The sequence below is a fragment of the Salvelinus alpinus genome, chromosome 37 (assembly GCF_045679555.1).
Source record: "Salvelinus alpinus chromosome 37, SLU_Salpinus.1, whole genome shotgun sequence".
In the NCBI taxonomy this organism is placed as follows: Eukaryota; Metazoa; Chordata; class Actinopteri; order Salmoniformes; family Salmonidae; genus Salvelinus; species Salvelinus alpinus.
The window spans coordinates 13189097-13211421 of NC_092122.1; the positions used below are offsets into that span (position 1 = coordinate 13189097).

Below are 22325 nucleotides of genomic sequence, written 5' to 3' on the forward strand. Positions count from 1 at the left end.
CTCGCCATTAACTTAATTATTATATTGTTGTGAGTTTCCTGTAATAATGAATGACAACTGTATACAGACATGTTGATAGACGTAGTATAAACCAGCCTTTAGTCTTGAAATCTCTGGTTGTTTAGTACACGACTGTATTCACTGTTTAGCGCATGTGAATCCTTAAAGAGATGGGTGGGGCTGAAACTTAAGAGGGTGTGAAAGATGTTGAATGGGTGTAGACAGAAGAGCTCTCCAGTAGGTGTAACAAAACATTCCACGACCATTTTCTCAAACTGGGGTTACAAGTTTATCAACTTTCAAAGCAGAATTACTTTTCCAGTGTTTCTCAACTGGTGTGTGTGATATACCATTTTCTAGCTTTTATTGTGTGAAACACTGTGATTCTGAAGCAGCTGACAAGCCTCTTGGGCTGGTATTTACAGACGAATCCTGATTAGGATACAAGGGTGTTTCCAGTGAAGGCCAGTTAGACATGTTCTCTGCTTCTGTGCTGGAGGTCTCTCTCTGTTTAGTAAAACAAATAGATTTTTGATTGACTATCTGCGACTGCTCTTCTCATTTCTTCACTTGGAACCTTCTATTACATCGCCCCTCCCTCCTTTCAGGTGAGCCTGGATCTCAGTGAGAGAGGAAGGAAATCCTGTCTGTATCCCCAGGCTGAGCACTCACACGCAGAGGGACGATGAGGCTAGGCTGGGTTCGAGGGCTGGCTTCTTTGCTGGCCATGGCCGCTGGAATACTCTACATCACATCCATTAAGCGGGAGGTTCATTCTCATGGGGAAAGACTGCAGAGGGCCCATCAGGATGACTCGGTCAGGGGCCAGGACATGCTCAAGAGGCTGGAGAAGATGGAGGATCACATCGAGAAGCTGGGTGGGTAGCAATCTCCTTCATCTAAAAGTGCTGTGAAAAAGTATTGGCCCCCTTTCAGATATTCTCTATTTTTGCATATTTTTGATCCTGAGTGTTATCAGATCTTCAACCAAAACCTAATATTAGATAAAGGAAACCTGAGTTTACAAATAATACAAAAAATGGATACTTGTTTTATTTACTTAATTAAGTTATGCAACACCAAATTCCTGTGTGAAAAAGTAATTGTACCTTTACACACAATAACTGGGCTCCCGAGTGGCACAGCAGTCTAAGGCACTGCATCTCAGTACAAGAGGCGTCACTGGTTTGAATCCAAGCTGTATTCCATCCGGCCACAGTTGGGATTCCCATAGGGGGGCGCACAATTGGCCCAGTGCCGTCCGGGTTTGGCTGTCATTGTAAATAAGAATTTGTTCTTAACAGACTTGCCTAGTTAAATAAAGGTTAAATAAAATAAATGAGCGTGCACATGAGAAGTGACTTCAGTTCATGTAATGAGAGAGTTAACAATGGTAGTGGAGTGGTCATCACCTCTTAATCAGGGAACAGGAGGGGACTTAGCTGTAAATATAAATAGCAGATACATTCCATTACAGCTGTGCCATCGTAGGTTTGGACAATGAGTTTCTCTACTAAGTTCATTCTCAAAATTCAAGTCAAACACAGACTGCGCATTTCGCCCACTTGACACATCAATGTAGCTCAAGAAAAATTCCTGAATAAAGCCCTGATCATTCACATACCTGATAACTGACAACTGCAAGCAGACTGGTGGCACCATAGGTCCCAGAGCGGTGGGGTAATTTTTACCTCCTGGGGCCTGGAGTTTTTCCTTATATGCTAACCTAACAAGGAAAACTCTGGACCCTATAAAGTATGACAGTGATTAATCAGTTGTAAAAACGTTTTATATGGGCTATGATGGGACCAGTTTTTCCTAATCAGTTCACATGGTTTTAAAAAAAACTCCTGAAACAAACTCCTGGCCCTGGGGGGGATGAAACCCCTGTCAAATTGCAGCTACCTTATATTTGTTCATATAAATTATATTTAGACCAGATTAGGAGGGGGATTTACTCTACCCAGACACATAGACAACAACTGATAGACAATAGAACTCACAGGGCTGAGCTTGCTTTATGCATGTTTGTATCATGCAGGCCTATGCAACTGTAGGCCTTGTAAAAAATTTACTCACATCTGTCATCACTATTATGTTGACTGATTCATTCCAGTTAATCATTTTGGATTAAAAACGTATAGGCAGCCTAGCCAGCCCAATTTGGAATTTAAACTAAATTTGATCACATTCACATTTTCTCCAGACACACAAACGGACAATAAATACATAACGTTATCAATTAGTTTACGGACAGGGCGCATAGGATGTAACGTTATTCAGCTGCTCTTATTAGTAGCTTACAGTTGATCAGACTGAAAAATACTCTCATTTTCATCCCATACAGCATGTCAGATTTCTAATGTTTAGGTGCAACGTTTATGTAATGAGTTTTTGCTTGTGTCTGTGCGGAGTGATTATGTGTTATCATCTTTGCTAAATAAATACCGGAGGATAGTGGTAAGCCTAATGGAGCGAACGCGAAAAAATGTGTTCTGTCAACCTCTCTCTTTTATCTACAATTTAATGGAAGATGCGATGGAAGCTATCAAATCATTCGGAATTGTTTTCGACATCCCAGAGAAGACAGTCGAAAGTTCAATATGTTCAGCAAGTAAAGCGTTGTAATGTGCAATTACCTCTGCAAGCTCATTGTAGTTGTGTAAGAAATTGTATTAGATATTGGTAACTTGTTTTAACAACTTCTCAACATTAGCTATAGTTGACACAACATGCACACAACCCCTCTTTCTCTTGGACATATGCTGATCTCATTAGACGACAATCACCGACACACACAACTCCCCTCCCCCATGACAATTATAGACACACACAACTCAAGGTTGGAGCACAAGACAAAGGACTGTGGGAAGAGCCAATGGAATGTCGACATCAGGCCTGATCAGGACTACCCAAGACCCAGATCGACAAATCAGAAGGCCAGACTACCAGATCAACCTACTTTGCTTGTTGCCTATATAAAACTGTACAACTGTTTAAACTGCCTCTTTTCCAGACGATTCCATACGAATCAGACAGAAAGGAGCCGTGCTGCACGCTTTGCCTAATATTTTTACACTTGAATAAACCTGCCTTATTATACAATTATCCACCTCGTCCTATGTCTCCACTTGTTCTCCTGTCTCCAGTAAACGTTTTATCAACAGTTGCCCTTGTTGGCGGAACTTTCACCCTCTCGTTGTGTCTTCTATCGATGCAGCTTATTCCCAGAAGGTTGAATCTGATGTGGGCATTTATATGCTTGTGCTTTTGTTTTGCCGTTTAGCTGAACGATCGATGTTCTTCAGGTCACTGTAACCACCTTTCGACCAAGGCTCAGACTTTCCAAAAAGCAGATGAAAGTCTCCCTTTTAAACCAGCTGTACTTTTGATACCAGTTGGTATTGATGAAAGTCTCCCTGTTAACCAGCTGTACTTTTGATACCAGTTTGGTATTGAACGCCCTCACCTTTTCATCCTTCTTCATGAAACTGATCTCAGGCAGAGGTCGACCCTGGCTTTTAATTTGCACCTTTTCCATGTACCCCAGAGAATGAAAGGGTTTTTAACACATATAACCCCCATAATGCTCTGTGGCACAATTCCACACACTACGTTCATTCTCTGATCCTAATTCTATGATTGGATGGACAACATGTCAGTGTAACAGTATAACTTTACGTCCGTCCCCTCGCCCCGACCCGGGGACCCTCTGCACACATCAACAACAGTCACCCACGAAGCATCGTTACCCATCGCTCCACAAAAGCCGCGGCCCTTGCAGAGCAAGGGGAACCACTACTTCAAGGTCTCAAAGCTAGTGACGTAACCGATTGAAATGCTATTAGCGCGCACCACCACTAACTAGCCAGCCATTTCAAATCCGTTATATCAGTTCATATTGCTAAAGCTTTGATTGGTTGGAGGAAGTCCTCCGGAAGTGGTCACGATTACCATGTATGTCTATGGAAGGGGGTGAGGCCTAGGTTTTGTATTGAAGTCAATGTAGCCAGAGGAGGACTGAAGCTAGCTGTCCTCCGGCTACACCATGGAGCTACCCCAGAAAGTGCTTTTGAAGATACTTTAGACCTTCATTGCAAAACAGTGTATTTGAATAAATTATTTGTTGACATATGAACATATTTAGTAGAGTTTTATCTAAAAAGGATAACTTTTTTAATATCTATAATGTTTTTATTTTTATGAAATTTCACTGAGGGGGATGGTCCTCCCCTTCATCCTCTGAGGAGCCTCCACTGGTTCACATACTGTACCTGGACTACAGGCTGCCACTGTTAAACCCTTAATTTAATTGAGAAACAATTTGAGTATAGCATGAGCCTATATCTAGAGTTGATCCCCCCAATAGTTATTTCACACTTCACAGGGATGATTGTGAAAGGGAATTTGTGACTTGTTCAGGAAACTAGGCGTATGTCACACGTCACTAGTTCATAGGAGAGGCATTTGAAAGTAAACATGAATTTTGGCAGAAATGCCTTCTAGAACGTTAACTTTCATGTGCGTTAATAACAGACTTGTATTCCATCCGTAAATACGAATAAAACATTTAAATTACGAGACTAGTTTGTTTAACCACGGAAAAAGACAGAAACTTTCCTGCTAGCCATTATTGGCTGAGATAATGAATTTTAATGATAATTGGCTGAGATAATGAATGATAATGATAATGGACATTCCGGGAGGTGAATTTGGATTGGTCTGCCATGTAGCATGCTTCTGTCTATAACATAAACTGCTCAGTATGTGTTGATAGTCCTTTTTACCGTGCTGTTTTTGAAAGATGCAACGTTAGCCATAGAGAACTACAAAAGTTTTGCTGCTTTTCTCAACAACATTCATGCCCTGAATTTAGCAGGCGCTATCGACAGATCAGTTGGAAAAAGTGATGGGCTACTTTCTGCACACGCCACAGTCAATACGAAACAAAATGACTTGACACAATGCTGGCCAAATAAATGTAGCTACAATCAAAACGGAGTTAAATGGTTCCAGTCTGCCGTGAAGCGTTCATCCATGTATACGAGTTAAAGTCATGCTACATCTTCAGATATTCTAATTTTCTAATTTTGTCAAAGTTGTTTTCATTGCAAGTTAAATCATACAGTTAGCTAGCTAGCGAACGTTAGCTTGCTGGATCGCTAGCTAACGTTACGTGTGTGATCTGTGTTGAAATATTATTCAAATCAGAAATCCTTTTGCATTGCTAGTTATAGCCTAATGTTCTAACATTGCTAACATTGAACCTAGTTGTTAGCTTTAGCTACCTGCAGGTTCATACTACAGGTACGACAATATTTGTATTGGTAGTAACATGAGTTGGGATTGTCCCGGTTCAATGTTTAGCTAGCTAGCTAGTTAGCTAAATGTTTTTTAAATTGCTTTAAAAAATATATATTTCACCTTTATTTAACCAGGTAGGCCAGTTGAGAACAAGATGTCATTTACAACTGCGTCCTGGCCAAGATAAAGCAAAGCAGTGCGACAAAAAAAACAACACAGAGTTACACATGGAATAAACAAACGTACAGTATATTACACAATAGAAAAATCTATTGTGTGTGTGTGTGTAACACTCGTCGTTGGAATGAGAAGAGGAGGACCAATGCGCAGCAAGTATCCATTTTAATAAGAATACTTGAACAATGAACAAAAACAATAAACTGACAAACGATCGCGACAGTTCCGTATGGTGAAACAGAAAACAGAAAATAACCACCCACAAAACACAAAGGAAAACAGGCTACCTAAATATGGCTCCCAATCAGAGACAATGACAGACAGCTGCCTCTGATTGGGAACCACACCAGACCAAACAAGACCAAACACATAGAAACAGACAACCTAGACATACAACATAGAATGCCCACCCACATCACACCCTGACCAAACAAAACATATAGACATACAAAGCAATATATGGTCAGGGCGTGACAGAGATTAGGGGGGTAAGGCAATAAATAGGCCATAGTGGTGAAATAATTACAATTTAGCATTAACACTGGAGTGATAGATGTGTAGATGATGATGTGCAAGTAGAGATACTGGGGTGCAAAAGAGCAAGAAAAATAAATAACAATATGGGAATGGGGAAGTTGTGTGAGCTATTTACAGATGGGCTGTGTACAGGAGCAGTGATTGGTAAGCTGCTCTGACAGCTGATGATTAACAAGAATGTTGAGGAGTGGTTGAAAAACTAGTTTTAAAGTCGGAAGTTTACATACACTTAGGTTGGAGTCATTAAAACTCGTTTTTCAACCACTCCACAAATTTCTTGTTAACAAGCTATAGTTTGGAAAGTCGGTTAGGACATCTACTTTGTGCATGACAAAAGTCATTTTTCCAACAATTGTTTACAGACAGATTATTTCACTTATAATTCACTGTATCACAATTCCAGTGGGTCAGAAGTTTACATACACTAAGTTGATTGTGCCTTTAAACAGCTTGGAAAATTCCAGAAAATGATGTCATGGCTTTAGAAGCTTCTGATAGGCTAATTGACATAATTTGAGTCAATTGGAGGTGTACCTATGGATGTATTTCAAGGCCTACCTTCAAACTTTGCTTGACATCATGGGAAAATCAAAAGAAATCAGCCAAGACCTCCAAAAAAAATAATTGTAGACCACAAGTCTGGTTCATCCTTGGGAGCAATTTCCAAATGCCTGAAGGTACCACGTTCATCTCTACAAACAATAGTATGCAAGTATAAACACCATGGGACCAGGCAGCCATAATACCGCTCAGGAAGGAGACGCGTTCTATCTCCTAGAGATGAACGTACTTTGGTGCGAAAAGTGCAAATCAATCCCAGAACAACAGCAAAGGACCTTGTGAAGATGCTGGAGGAAACAGGTACAAAAGTATCTCTATCCACAGTAAAACGAGTCCAATATCGACATAACCTCAAAGGCCGCTCAGCAAGGAAGAAGCCACTGCTCCAAATCCGCCATAAAAAAGCCAAACTACGGTTTGCAACTGCACATGGGGACACAGATCTTACTTTTTGGAGAAATGTCCTCTGGTCTGATGAAACAAAAATAGAACTGTTTTTCCATAAGGACCATTGTTATGTTTGGAGGAAAAAGGGGGAGGCTTGCAAGCCAAATTACACCATCCCAACGGTGAAGCACGGGGGTGGCAGCATCATGTTGTGGGGGTGCTTTGCTGCAGGAGGGACTGTTGCACTTCACAAAATAGATGGCATCATGAGGAGGAAAATGATGTGGATATAATGAAGCAACATCTCAAGACATCAGTCAGGAAGTTAAAGCTTGGTCGCAAATGGGTCTTCCAAATGGACAATGACCCCAAGCATACTTCCAAAGTTGTGGCAAAATGGCTGCAGGACAACAAAGTCAAGGTATTGGAGTGGCCATTCCAAAGCCCTGACCTCACCACCATAGACAATTTTTGAGCAGAACTGAAAAAGCGTGTGCGAGCAAGGAGGCCTACAAACCTGACTCAGTTACACCAGCTCTGTCAGGAAGAATGGGCCAAAATGCAACCAACTTATTGGGGGAAGCTTGTGGAAGGCTACCCAAAACATTTGACCCAAGTTAAACAATTTAAAGGTAATGCTACCAAATGCGAATTGAGTGTATGTAAACTTCTGACCCACTGGGAATGTGATGAAAGAAATAAAAGCTGAAAAAAATCATTCTCTCTACTATTATTCTGACATTTCACATTCTTTAAATAAAGTGGTTATCCTAACTGACCTAAGACATGGAATTTTTACTATGATTAAATGGCAGGAATTGTGAAAAACTGAGTTTAAATGTATTTGGCCAAGGTGTATGTAAACTTCCGACTTCAACTGTATACAGAATGGTGTCGTCTGCGTAGAGGTGGATCAGAGTTTCACCAGCAGCAAGAGCACCATCATTGATATATACAGAGAAAAGAGTCGGCCCGAGAATTGACCTTGTGGCACCCCCATAGAGACTGCCAGAGGTCCAGACAACAGGCCTTCCAATTTGACACACAGAACCATATCTGAGAAGTAGTTGGTGAACCAGGCGAGGCAGTCACTTGAGAAACCCAGGCTATTGAGTCAGCCGATTAGAATGCGGTGATTGACAGAATTGAAAGCCTTGGCCAGGTCGATGAAGACGGCTGCACAGTACTGTCTTTTATCGATGGTGGTTATGATATCGTTTAGAACCTTGAGCGTGGCTGAGGTGAACCCATGACCAGCTTGGAAACCAGATTGCATAGTGGAGAAGGTATGGTGGGATTCGAAATGGTCGGTGATCTGTTTGTTAACTTGGCTTTCGAAGACTTTAGAAAGGCAGGGCAGGATGGACATAGGTGTGTAACAGTTTGGGTCTAGAGTGTCTCCCCTTTGAAGAGGGGGATGGCCGCGGCAGCTTTACAATCTTTAGGAATCTCAGACGATAAGAAAGAGAGGTTGAACAGACTAGTAATAGGGGTTGCAACAATTTCGGCGGATAATTTTTGAAAAAGAGGGTCCAGATTGTCTAACCCAGCTGATATGTAGGGATCCAGATTTTGCAGCTCTTTCAGAACATCAGCTATCTGGATTTGGGTGAAGGAAAATCGGGGGGTGGCTTGGGCAACTTGCTGTGGGGGGTGCAGAGCTGTTGGCTGGGGTAGGGGTAGCCAGGTGGAAAACATGGCCAGCCGTAGAAAAATGCTTATTGAAATTTTCGATTATCGTAGATTTATCGGTGGTGACACTGTTTCCTAGCCTCAGTGCAGTGGGCAGCTGGGAGGAGGTGCTCTTATTCTCCATGGACTTTACAGTGTCCAAAAACCTTTTTGGAATTAGTGCTACAGGATGCAAATTTCTGTTTAAAAAGCTAGCCTTTGCTTTCCAACCTGACTGTGTATATTGGTTCCTGACTTCCCTTAAAAGCTGCATATTGCGGAGGTTATTCCATGCTAATTCAGTACACCACAGGATGTTTTTTATGCTGGTAGAGGGCAGTAAAGTCTGGAGTGAATCAAGGGCTATGTCTGCTCTTAGTTCTACATTTTTTGAATGGGGCATGCTTATTTCAGATGGTAAGAAAAACACTTTTAAAGAACAACCAGGCATCCTCTACTGACGGGATGAGGTCAATATCCTTCCAGGATACCCGGGCCAGGTCGATTAGAATGGCCTGCTAGCTGAAGTGTTTTAGGGAGCGTTTGACAGTGATGAGGGGTGTTCGTTTGACCGCGGACCCATAAGGGATGCAGGCCATGAGGCAGTGATTGCTGAGATGCTGGTTGAAGACAGCAGAGGTGTATTTAGAGGGCAAGTTGGTCAGGATGATATCTATGAGGGTGCCCATGTTTACGGATTTAGGGCTGTACCTTGTAGGTTCCTTGAAATTTGTGTGAGATTGAGGGCATCTAGCTTAGATTGTAGGATGGCCGGGGTGTTAAGCATATCCCAGTTTAGGTCACCTAACAGTACGAACTCTGAAGATAGATGGGGGGGCAATCAATTCACATTTGGTGTCCAGGGCACAGCTGGGGGCTGAGGAGGGTCTATAACAAGCGGCAACAGTGAGAGACTTATTTCTGGAAAGGTGGATTTTTAAAAGTAGAAGCTCGAAACTGTTTGGGCACAGACCTGGATAGTATGACAGAACTCTGCAGGCTATCGCTGCAGTAGATTGCAACTCCGCCCCCTTTGGCAGTTCTATCTTGATGGAAAATGTTGTAGTTGGGGATGAAAATGTCTGAATTTTTGGTGGCCTTCCTAAGCCAGGATTCAGACATGGCTAGGACATCAGGTTTGGCTGAATGTGCTAAAGCAGTGAATAAAACAAACTTAGGGAGGAGGCTTCTGATGTTAACATGCATGAAACCAAGGCTTTTACGGTTACAGAAGTCAACAAATGAGAGTGCCTGGGGAATAGGTGTAGTACTAGGGGCTACAGAGCTTGGGTTAACCTCTACATCACCAGAGGAACAGAGGAGGAGTAGGATAAGGGTACATCTAAATGCTATAAGAACTGGTCATCTAGTGTGTAGGGAACAGAGAATTTAAGGAGCAGATTTCTGGGCGTGGTAGAATAGATTCAGGGCATAATGTACAGACAAGGGTATGGTAGGGTGTGAGAACAGTGGAGGAAACCTTGGCATTGAGTGACAATGAGAGAGGTTGCATCTCTGGAGGCACCAGTTAAGCCCGGTGAGATCTTCGCATGTGTGGTGGGTGTGACAAAAGAGCTATCTAAGGCATGTTGAGTGGGACTGGGGGCTCTACAGTGAAATAAAACAATAAGAACTAACCGAAAAAGCAGTAGACAAGGCATATTGACATTAGAGAGAGGCATAAAGCAATCACAGGTGTTGATCGGGAGAGCTAAGACAACAACGGGTAAATGGCGATGAATGGGCAGAGAGGGTCAGTTAGGTACACACAGGACCCGAGTTTGAGGCTGGGGTCGACAGATTAACAACATGTTAGTGAACAGTCCAGCAGGCATCAACTGTGTAGCCAAGTGATCATAGGGTCCATTGAGCAGCAATAGGTAAGTCAGGGAGCCATTCTGTAGTCGCTACTACGCTAGGCGAGCGGGAGACACGGCGTTCAGAAAGCTAGCGGGCCGGGGCTAGCAGATGGGTCTTCGGCGACATCGCAACGGAAAATCCTGTTGAAGCCACATCGGACGATTACGTCGGCAGACCAGTCGTGATGGATCGGCAGGGCTCGGTGTCGACAATAAAGGGTCCAGGCCAATTGGCAAAAGATGTATTGTAGCCCAATAGTTAGCTGGTATACATTCGTCGGCTAGCCGGGAGATGGGCCTAACTCGAGACAAGCTCAAGGCTATCTGGTTCTTGCTTCAGGACAGAGGCGTTAGCCAGCAATAGCCACTCGGTTGCAGCTAGCTAGTTGCGATGATCCAGTGTAATGGTCCAGAGATTGCGGCAGGAATCCAGTGACGTGGTAGAGTAAAGCAGTCTGATATGCTTCGATATTCTCTGGGTTGATATCGCGCTGTAGAGACTGGCAGGTATTGACCGAGCTAAAGCTGGCTGGTGTCCGAGCTAAAGGTGAAGACCGCTAGCAGTGGCTAACAATGACTACTAACTCGTGGCTAGTTAGGTGGCTAGCTGCTGATGGAGGTTCCAGTTAAAAGGTATAAAAATAGCAGATCTGTACGACATTGGGTGAGGCGGGTTGCAGGAAAGTATATTTAGTTCTTAGATGGATAGTGAGATTAAAATATATACGAAAAAAAACGAGAAAGACTATATACACGGGACAAGACAAACACACGTTCGACTGCTACGTCATCTTGGATTTAACAAGATGTCTAAACATGTCTAAACATGTTTACATGTCTAAACAAAAGACTCCACTTCGCCATATGAATGCATGACCCATCAAGATATCCAGGTGATTACGGCCATCTATTGTATTTCATGAACATGTGTACTGTACATGTCTAGACAATAGTGACCCATCCACTTAGCTAGATGTTGCTGGGGGAGTGGCTATAGCATTTCCTTCACATGACCCATCAATTTAGTGTGTAAGCGTAATCTAAAAATTACCAAAATGTATAACATATTTTTATCTGGACACTTTTTTTTGTGTTTACCAGAGACGGTAATGTGAAGAACAACATGACCTGCATCAAAGTTAGATCAGGATATAGGCCAAGGACTAGATGAAGTGTATTTTTACCGAGTTTTTCAGTATTGTAGGCTACTACTTTTAGTATTGAAATCTTTGGTTGTTTACTAAACTACTTACTCCGTTTAGCATGTCTTCACATTAGAATCCTTAAAGAGACGGGTGCGGCTAAGGCTTAAGAGGGTGTGAACATTGCTGAACAGGTGTTGGCAAAGAAGAATTGTCTAGTAGATGGACAAGGGCCATTTTCTTCAAAGTTGATCAACTTTCAATGCAGAATTACTTTCGCATTGTTCCTCAACTGCAGTGTATGATATACCATTTTCTAGCACTGAGTCTCTACTTTTATATAATGTAAAAGACACAATAAAAAAACTTTACAACATAAAACTGAATTGAGGCTGTAACGATTGTCCTAGGGATTAGGTAGTAGGGATTGGACCAAAGCGCAGCGTGGGAATTAGACATAATGAATTTATTTAAATGATAGACGAACACGAAACAACACTTGAGAATTTACAAAATAACAAACGCAGTCAACAGACCTGAACAAACGAACTTACATGACACGAAGAACGCACAAACAGGAATACACAAACGAACAAACGAAACAGTCCCGTGTGGTGCAACATACACAGACACGGAAGACAACCACCCACAACAAACAATGTGAAACCACCTACCTTAATATGGTTCTCAATCAGAGGAGATGAAAACCACCTGCCTCTAATTGAGAACCATATCAGGTCATCCATTAACCAACATAGAAACACATAACATAGAATGCCCACCCACACTCACGCCCTGACCGACTAACACATACAAAAACAACAGAAAACAGGTCAGGAACGTGACAGAGGCGGTCGGTCACATTTGTTCTCAATTAAATAAAGGATTTAAATTAACAAATAAAGGATTAGATCAAATCTATAAAATATGGCTAATAATCATTTTAGAATGTTCTTTAATCCTGCATACTGTTGTTTGTTATTCAACATGTGTTACATTTTGATCTACCAACTTCTGTGTGCCAAAATTTGCCACATTGTTTACTTTTACAAATTTACAACAGTTACTTCAAGGTAATCCTCCAAGGCAGAACAAACCTTATTAATCAACTTTAAAAAAAAATCAAATGCAAACAGTAGTTATGTAAATGAGGTCATAATCTGTGTGTATCAAAAGGAGTGACTTTCATTGATTCTGGCAGCCTTAAACAATCTGAAATACACAGAAATAACCAATTAAAGATAGTTTGATGAAATGCTGTCAATTGTGTCCACAGTAAAGTCAGTCAACAACGGGATCATTCTGAAAGAGGGGCAGGCTGTGAAGGCTACCGAGGTCAAGAAGGAGAGGAAGGTGGTGAAGAAGTTGTACCCCAACTCAGCTCTGTTTACAAGCTGGGGTGATGAGCTCTCAGAGGAGGAGCAGAAAGAGGCAGAGGAGCTGTTTCAGATGTATGGATACAACGCCTTCCTGAGTGACAGACTACCCCTGAACAGGGAACTCCCTGATACTCGCGATCCTAAGTAAATCTTTTTCCTCATCTCTCTGCCACCTCTACACAAAAAATGATGGATAACTCAAGACTTCTGAATTCTAACCAGTCTGTTCCATTGTGCTCATCCGAGGTCAAATCTATCTCCAGCACTTTTAATGCAATTTGACAAATTACATTGAAATGGCCGAACTTTAAGAGTGAAACAGCAGCTTTGGTGAAGTGACTGAATGATATGAGGTAGACCAAATGTTTTTGTTGTGTCTGTCAGGTGTGCTAATCACCAGTACCCCCATGACCTGCCCACCATCAGCGTGGTGTTGATCTACTTGGACGAGGCCCTGTCAATCATCAAGAGAGCTGTCCGCAGCATCATAGACAAGACCCCCCAACGCCTGCTCAAAGACATCATACTGGTGGATGACCACAGCTCCAATGGTTCGCCTAATTTGTCTATGCTCTCCGCTTAGAAACATTTGAAAGTATATTTGAACTCAAGTGTGGCTTTCAACTTTTGTTGTGTACCAATGATTTGCAAGTGTCTGCTTTCCCAGAGGACCTAAAGGAGAAGTTGGGTGCCTACATCAGCTTCATCGATGAAGAGCGTCCGGGCCTGTTGAAGAGAGTGAGACACCTGGAGCAGCTCGGTCTCACACAGGCCCGCCTCTCAGGGTGGAGGGAAGCTGAAGGAGACGTGGTGGCCATCTTGGATGCCCACATAGAAGTCCATGTGGGATGGTAGTCTGAATGGTTTATATTATAAAGACACTCAGTGATATTTTTTTGAGTCTCCTTTAACACAATGTTTTCCCTCTGTGTTTCTGTGAACAGGGCGGAGCCTCTGTTAGCTCGGATAAAGGAGGACCGCACGTTGGTGTTGTCACCGGTGTTTGACAAAGTCCATTTCGATGACTTGACAGTCACACGTTATTGGCCGAGTGCACACGCCTTTGACTGGGCCCTATGGTGTATGTACGAGTCCTTCCGACCTGAGTGGTATGCCTTAAAAGATGAGACACAGCCAGGAAAGTGAGTTGTTTGTGATTTCATCATCAGAGGATAGTCCTGTTTCACTAGTCTGTTTGAATAGGCTATATGTAAAGCACAGCTTTGGGAGGAAAATCTTACCTAATATTTACACCGGTATTGTTATTTTGCGTTATCTATTCATTAAAATGAATGTCACGTCTCCCATTTTAGAAATGACCATGATTTGTTGTGTATGTTTGCCAGGAGCCCCTCCGTTATGGGCATACTAGTGGTTGATCGCCTGTTCTTTGGGGAAATTGGTGCTCTGGATGGTGGTATGAAGATCTATGGAGGTGAAAATGTTGAACTGGGCATCCGGGTAAGCCCCTCTGCTACAGTTTATGAATGAATGTTAGAAATCAAAGCAGACTTGTGTTTGCAGAATTGCTTTCTGTTCTTGAGTCGTTCATTTTGAACAAACCAATCTACGTCCAACATCCAGACACTTCAGTCCATATCTATAAACTCGTACTTGTCTCTTGGTGTTTGGTGTGTCTAGGTGTGGCTGTGTGGTGGAAGTGTCGAGGTCATACCTTGTTCTAAAATAGCCCACATCGAGAGGAACCATAAACCCTATCTCCCAGACCTGAGCTTTATAATGAAGAGGAATGCTCTGAGAGTGGCTGAGGTCTGGATGGATGAATACAAACATAATGTCAACATCGCCTGGAACCTCCCACTGAAGGTACTGTACACAACAAACCATTCAAAAAGTAGGTTTTGTTCAGCTGCTCCTATGGAATAACAATCATCGCTGTTATGCATGCTTTGTGTTTGAAAATAAGTAGACTAGACAGTCACTATTATAAAATGGTCTATTACTCAATGCCATAATAAAGATCATAGGATCTATGTAAAATGATGGCGGTAAGCCATCATCAAGTGGATAATAGGTGGATTGCTCATATAGCCTGTGTTTCTGATTTAGAAACCTTCCTCTTTCTCACCACAGGATCATGGCATAGACATTGGGGATGTTTCAGAGAGGAAGAAGTTGAGAAAGAGTCTGAACTGCAAACCCTTCCAGTGGTATCTGGACAATGTGTATCCAATGTTAGACCCCCTGGGTGACTTGCTTGGTTATGGAGCTGTGAGTGATGCTAAAATGTTACTGTTGATTTGGAATGATTTCCTCACCAACTATGTTTGGTGCATGGCATTCTTTTTTCAATAGGATGCAGGGTCATAAATCCAACTCATTATCATGATAGGAATTTGCACTTTTATAACTGTTTAATCTGTGTTCATAAAATCAACAGCTGGTCAATGACCTGAAGATGGATCTCTGTATAGATCAAGGCCCAGTTCCGGGGAACACACCTATTTTACATGGATGCCATTATTTTGATCCACAGGTTTGTAGAATCATTGCTTAGTATTTTAGAATTTAACTAGTGGTATAATATGGTCCATCCAATAGCAGAGCTGGGATTCAACCCATACCACAATGCAAAGTACTGTCAATACCACATATACAGAAAAGTCTAAATATCTATCCTCTCTGTCCAGAACTGTTATTATCGAGCCAGCGGGGAGATCTACATTGGAGGCATCAAGTCTCACAAGTACAACAGTAATCGCTGTCTGATGGACATTGGCACTCGAACCCCAGGACTGTATGAATGCAAGGAGGCCAAGCAGAAAGGATTCCACATGCTCTGGGAATTTCAACAGGTAAGCACTCCAACATGAAATAGGGAAATTGATGCCTATAAACTGTTGGAAACATAGGAGATGTCTTTGACTTTAGTGTGATGTTGTATAGTGGAATGTTTGCTGTGTTTTACAGGGAAAAGCCATCCAGAACAGACAGACAAAGAGATGTCTGGAGATTGCCCCAGGGGAGGACACTTCCTACCAGCTCATCATTCAGGAGTGCAGTGGGCAGCACTGGTTAATACGGAATGTGATAAAAGACTTCTGATACACTGAGATAGTTAGGCCTACTGTACCAGAGACAATACAGTGGGACTATATGAGTTATGCTGCAATCATAAGCACGTGGGAAGGTGGTATTTACATACAATTGGTAAAAATCCACTTGAACACCCCTCCAACTGGTAATTACCAGTGGGAAACTCTGGGAAATTACCAGTGGGAAACCTCTGACGTCACCTACTAAGGAAATTACCTTTTTAACAGTATTTTCAATAGTTAAATGCAACAACAAAATATTATTTACACAAAGTTTTTTAACACTATCATTTTTGTACAAACATGATAGCTGTACTTATAGTTTATGGTTGACGCAGCTTGTTGGTCATTAGCCAATCTGAGTTTCTCAACGAGTTGATAGCACGTGAATACATCCAACTGATATTTACGACTTCACAACTGGTAATTACCACCTTCCCACTTCTTTATGAACACAGCATTGTCATTACGCTTTGAAAAGCCAATCAGTGGTCAGCAGTGAGATGACTGTGTGATCTTAGTGAGCTGCTGGTTGGACAATGGTTTCTTCACAGAATGTGGAATGCTATTGAGCTGTGTTGTCCTTGGTCCTGAATGTAAATGCAGAGAAATAATAAATATGATTCCTGTATTTACGCTCATTTGTGGTTTGTTATTGATTCACTGTAGATTTTCACCAAAGAGGGTCATAGAATATTTTTCTGCATTGACATCATATAGTGTGGTGGCATATTTCTGCATTAACAAATAAGGAGAGCTACAAACTTCACACACCAGTCAGAGTTATACTTAAACTACATCTTTAATAATAAGAGCTTTGCAATAGCATTTTTGACTTTCAATGATGCGCTAACTCTAATGAACCATTGAAAGTGACCACAGAAAAGTACAAAGATCTTTTATAGCCAAGATACACCCCTCTCAACCTACATGACGAACCACAGATCTTAGGAACTCTTCACAACGGGACTTTATAATTGAGAAAGGAGTATCCCTTAGCCAGATAACATTAGCTATAAATTATCGCTCAGTTTGGTCCATAAGACGAAGTTCTAATCTCGTTCCTGGTACTTCATAGCACAGAACCATTACCTCATCCAATCTGGAATGCTTTTTAGGTTTAACACCCAAAGACATCGTAAATCTCCTCTGTCAGTGCTATCTCATAGAGGCCCATCCTCAGTGGAACACACACATACAATAGTTAACAGAATACTCTATTCTGTCGAATAAAACAACCATTATATTGTAATACAAGCATTATAACATAATCTTGCAATTTTCCACGACAAGAGCCGAGTTGACATCAGTGTAGTTTTGAAGGTCCCGTCCTCGACTGCTCTATGAGCTCTCAGAGATGAACTTATCCCATGGATGGCCGGCCCTCTCTCTTACAGCTCTGGTGGCAGGGAGTTATACAGTGCATTCGGAAAGTATTCTGACCCCTTTACTTTTACCACATTGATAAGTTACAGCCTTATTCTAAAATTGATTAAATCGTTTTTTTCCCTCATCAATCTACACACAATACCCCATAATGACAAAGCAAAAATACATAGTTATTCAGACCCTTTACATTTACATTTACATTTAAGTCATTTAGCAGACGCTCTTATCCAGAGCGACTTCAGTACTGTCACGTTCTGACCTTAGTTTCTCTTTTATGTCTCTATTTTGGTTTGGTCAGGGCGTCAGTTGGGGTGGGCATTCTATGTTTTGTTCTATGTTTTGTATTTCTGTGTTTGGCCTGGTATGGTTCCCAATCAGAGGCAGCTGTCAATCGTTGTCTCTGATTGAGAACCATACTTAGGTAGCCTGTTCCCACCTGTGTTTGTGGGTGGTTGTTTCCTGTTTTGTGTTTTGTCACCTGATAGGACTGTTTCGTTTTTTCGCCTTTGTTATTTTTGTGTTCAGTTTAATAAATTTAACATGGACACGTACTATGCTACATTTTGGTCCGATCCTTCATACTCCTCATCAGAAGAAGAAGAAAATCGTTACAGAACTACTCACCACAAACGGACCAAGCAGCGTGGTAACAAGGAGCAGCGCGATCTGGAGAAATGGACATGGGAGGAGATATTGGACGGCAAGGGACCCTGGGCACAGGCTGGGGAATATCGCCGCCCCAAAGAAGAACTGGAGGCAGCGAAAGCTGAGCGGAGGCGATATGAGGTAAGGCAGCACAACAGGCACGAGAGGCAGCCCCCAATTTTTTTGGGGGGAGGCACACGGGGAGATTGGCGGAGTCAGGCGATAGACCTGAGCCAACTCCCCATGCTTACCGGAAGAAGCGCAGTACCGGTCAGGCACCGTGTAATGCGGTCAAGCGCACGGTGTCGCCAGTACGCGCTCATAGCCCGGAGCGCTATAGGCCAGCCCTTCGCAAGTGCCATGCGAGAGTGGGCATCCAGCCAGGGCGTATTGCGCCGGCTCTGCGTGCTGTGTCTCCGGGGTGCTGGGAGGGTGCAGTGCGCCCTATGCCTGCGCTCCGCCCGTGACGGGCGAATGTGGGCATTGAGCCTAAGGGAGAGGTGCGAGTGGTATGCACCAGATCTCCAGTGCTCCCCCACAGCCCGGTTCAACCTGTGCCTGCACTCTGGAGGGTCCGGGCTAAAGTGGTCATCCAGTCTGGAAGAGTGGTGCCAAGGCTGCGCACCAGAGCTCCAGTGCTCCCCCACAGCCCGGTCCATCCGGTGCCTCCTCTACGCACCAGGCATCCTGTAGGTCTCCCCAGCCTGGTGGGTCCTGTGGCAGCCCCACGCACCAGGCTGTCTCTCCGTCTCCTCCCTCCAGGTTCTCTCTCCAGTCCGGAGCTGCCAGAGCTGCCCGCCTATCCGTGTGTTTACAGCATGAGCGGTTGTGAGTAGATGCACTTGTTTTGAGATCAAAGCGAGAGCTGTATGTAGCCACGTGTGCACATTGTGTTCATATCTTTTGCTAGTTAGTGAGTTATTAGCCCTGTTATAGATCATTTGTTGTGAGCAATAGGGGAGGGATTGCTTTCTACAAGAGCACAAAACATATACATTTCTAGACATCTTTGAAAAGAAGGTCAGGTAAAGAGCTTTTCTTAAAGGGGCAGTGTTGTATTTTGAGACAGGCTTGAAAAAGCTAAGTAGACAATAAGCAGAGCATAAAATAATTTGTCTTATTCTCTGTAATAATGGTATGGAAATAATAATACATTTAATTTGGAAAGTGGTTTCTTGCATCAAACAATATAACAACATTTTCAGTCACCTCCGTGTCTGAAGAACAAGTGGATAAACAGGTTAATGTCAAGCCCTGCATGTTTTTTCCCCCAAAAGTCTCATGGAATATAGGCCTACATTGCAATGTGATTGGCTCAGTGTTCTGTCACTCATGGGGACACTACATCATCGCCAAGTTTAAGTCCTTAGTAAGAGTAGACATCCCAAATTTCAGGCCTTTGGTTCCTGCCATGGAGTCATATTACAAGTGTCCTTTTTTTAACACCTCCACCACCCCCTCTTCAGAGGACAAATATCTTCGTTTTTTTACAGCTTTTTTGCTACATATACATACATTTTACATCTACATTTTACATACATGGTACTTTTATATAAAGCAGTCACATAACAATAATACATTACCAAACATAAGCTCTTTAATCCCACCCCTCAGCCACTCTCAGCCCATCCCACCTATCACCATAGACCACCCTCGTTTGGTTTCCAAGTGCCATATATTTTTCAAATGTGCTGTTTTACATTTTTTTTTACCTTTCTAATCATATATTATCCACAGATTGTGAGCTAAAGATGAGAACCTTTCCTACGAGTATTATTATATTATTTATTGATTGACTATGGCTTTCCAAATCGCCCAACAGTGCTTTAGGTTCATTTTAAGTGCATGTTGTGCTTTTTTAACCATTCCTGAACCTGTGACCAGAAACAAGCTACAAAGGGCCAATACCAGAATGAATGATCTATTGATTCTGTCTCTTCGCAGCAAAATCTACAGAGCTGAGATTGTTGTATGCCCCATATACACTGCTCAAAAAAATTAAGGGAACACTTAAACAACACAATGTAACTCCAAGTCAATCACACTTCTGTGAAATCAAACTGTCCACTTAGGAAGCAACACTGATTGACAATAAATTCCACATGCTGTTGTGCAAATGGAATAGACAACAGGTGGGAATTATAGGCAATTAGCAAGACACCCCCAATAAAGGAGTGGTTCTGCAGGTGGTGACCACAGACCACTTCTCAGTTCCTATGCTTCCTGGCTGATGTTTTGGTCACTTTTGAATGCTGGCGGTGCTTTCACTCTAGTGGTAGCATGAGACGGAGTCTACAACCCACACAAGTGGCTCAGGTAGTGCAGCTCATCCAGGATGGCACATCAATGCGAGCTGTGGCAAGAAGGTTTGCTGTGTCTGTCAGCGTAGTGTCCAGAGCATGGAGGCGCTACCAGGAGACATGTGGTATGAGGGCCCGACGTCCACAGGTGGGGGTTGTGCTTACAGCCCAACACCGTGCAGGACATTTGGCATTTGCCAGAGAACACCAAGATTGGCAAATTCGCCACTGGCGCCTTGTGCTCTACACAGATGAAAGCAGGTTCACACTGAGCACATGTGACAGACGTGACAGAGTCTGGAGACGCCGTGGAGAACGTTCTGCTGCCTGCAACATCCTCCAGCATGACCGGTTTGGCGGTGGGTCAGGCATGGTGTGGGGTGGCATTTCTTTGGGGGGCCGCACAGCCCTCCATGGGCTCGCCAGAGGTAGCCTGACTACCATTAGGTACCGAGATGAGATCCTCAGACCCCTTGTGAGACCATATGCTGGTGCGGTTCGCCCTGGGTTCCTCCTAATGCAAGACAATGCTAGACCTCATGTGGCTGGAGTGTGTCAGCAGTTCCTGCAAGAGGAAGGCATTGATGCTATGGACTGGCCCGCCCGTTCCCCAGACCTGAATCCAATTGAGCACATCTGGGACATCATGTCTCGCTCCATCCACCAACGCCACGTTGCACCACAGACTGTCCAGGAGTTGGCGGATGCTTTAGTCCAGGTCTGGGAGGAGATCCCTCAGGAGACCATCCGCCACCTCATCAGGAGCATGCCCAGGCGTTTTAGGGAGGTCATACAGGCACGTGGAGGCCACACACACTACTGAACCTCATTTTGACTTGTTTTAAGGACATTACATCAAAGTTGGATCAGCCTGTAGTGTGGTTATCCACTTTAATTTTGAGTGTGACTCCAAATCCAGACCTCCATGGGTTGATAAATTTGATTTCCATTGATATTGTTCCATTGTTGTCAGCACATTCAACTATGTAAAGAAAAAAGTATTTAATAAGAATAGTTCATTCATTCAGATCTAGGGTGTGTTATTTTAGTGTTCCCTTTATTTTTTTGAGCAGTGTATATAGCATTCTGTGGGTTGCAAGAACTTTATATAATAATTTTAATTGAAAAACTCTAAGTGTTGAATCATGTGTAGTTTTTTTGTACCAGTTCATAAACCATGTGCCATGGAATTGGTACATCAAAAATCTCCACCCATTTATTTTGCAACCTGTATGGCACAGCTGTCAACATGTTTGTCCTCAGATGAAACTGGTATATTTTTCTATTTATGCCAGTTCCTTTCAGCCAATTTGTATCTTTAATATATGGCAGGCAATCAAGTTTCCTACCTTCTCCCTTTTCCACTTGCCTCCTTCATTTTTGTGGTAATGCTGCAATCAGTTGGTTGTAAATTTGGATTGAGCAGATATTCCCATGTATTTTCGTTAACTGCATATGTGACATAACTCCTCCGTTTCTATTCATAATATTATTAATAAATATAATACCATTTTGGAGAAAAAAAATCCATAAAGAATGTTTTTTAAATTAATCCGTATATTAGAGTTTAACCATAACATTTGTTGTAATATTTGTTTTAACTTTTCTGGAGGATAAAACCAAAATTGTAACCAGTTTTGTATGGCTTGTTTAAGAAACAGCGATACTTTAAACAAAATTTCATTTTCAATTAGTTGAAGTTGTTATCTATATGAAGGCAAAAAGTCAATTTTAGAACAAAGGATGAGCCTTTCTTAATAATCTACTGGAGAAGAATTTTGGATTTAAGTATAACTTATGTATAAGTGAAGCTTTTAGTGAGAGGTTTATAACTTTAATATTTCATAATTTTAGCCCCCACAAACTCATATTCATTATATAAATAGGGATGTTTAATTTTGTCTGGCTTAGCATTCCA

General features: G+C 42.4%; 1 protein-coding gene across 1 annotated transcript; it reads left to right on the top strand.

The window, feature by feature from the left end:
• Positions 1–291: 291 nt before the first annotated feature.
• Positions 292–16714, top strand: LOC139565843 (probable polypeptide N-acetylgalactosaminyltransferase 8). Its single transcript, XM_071386449.1, has 11 exons — positions 292–878; positions 12915–13161; positions 13402–13568; positions 13685–13868; positions 13962–14159; positions 14364–14478; positions 14659–14844; positions 15112–15249; positions 15419–15514; positions 15669–15833; positions 15949–16714. The coding sequence occupies exons 1-11, from the start codon at positions 686–688 to the stop codon at positions 16081–16083; spliced, it is 1824 nt and encodes a 607-aa protein (XP_071242550.1). The 5' UTR covers positions 292–685; the 3' UTR covers positions 16084–16714.
• The last annotated feature ends 5611 nt before the right edge of the window (positions 16715–22325 follow it).

Coding starts and splice junctions, on each gene's coding strand:
- LOC139565843 (XM_071386449.1), top strand. CDS start 686: ATGAGGCTAGGCTGGGTTCGAGGGCTGGCTTCTTTGCTGGCCATGGCC. Junction 879..12,914: donor GGATCACATCGAGAAGCTGG/GTGGGTAGCAAT, acceptor TTGTGTCCACAG/TAAAGTCAGTCAACAACGGG. Junction 13,162..13,401: donor CCTGATACTCGCGATCCTAA/GTAAATCTTTTT, acceptor TGTGTCTGTCAG/GTGTGCTAATCACCAGTACC.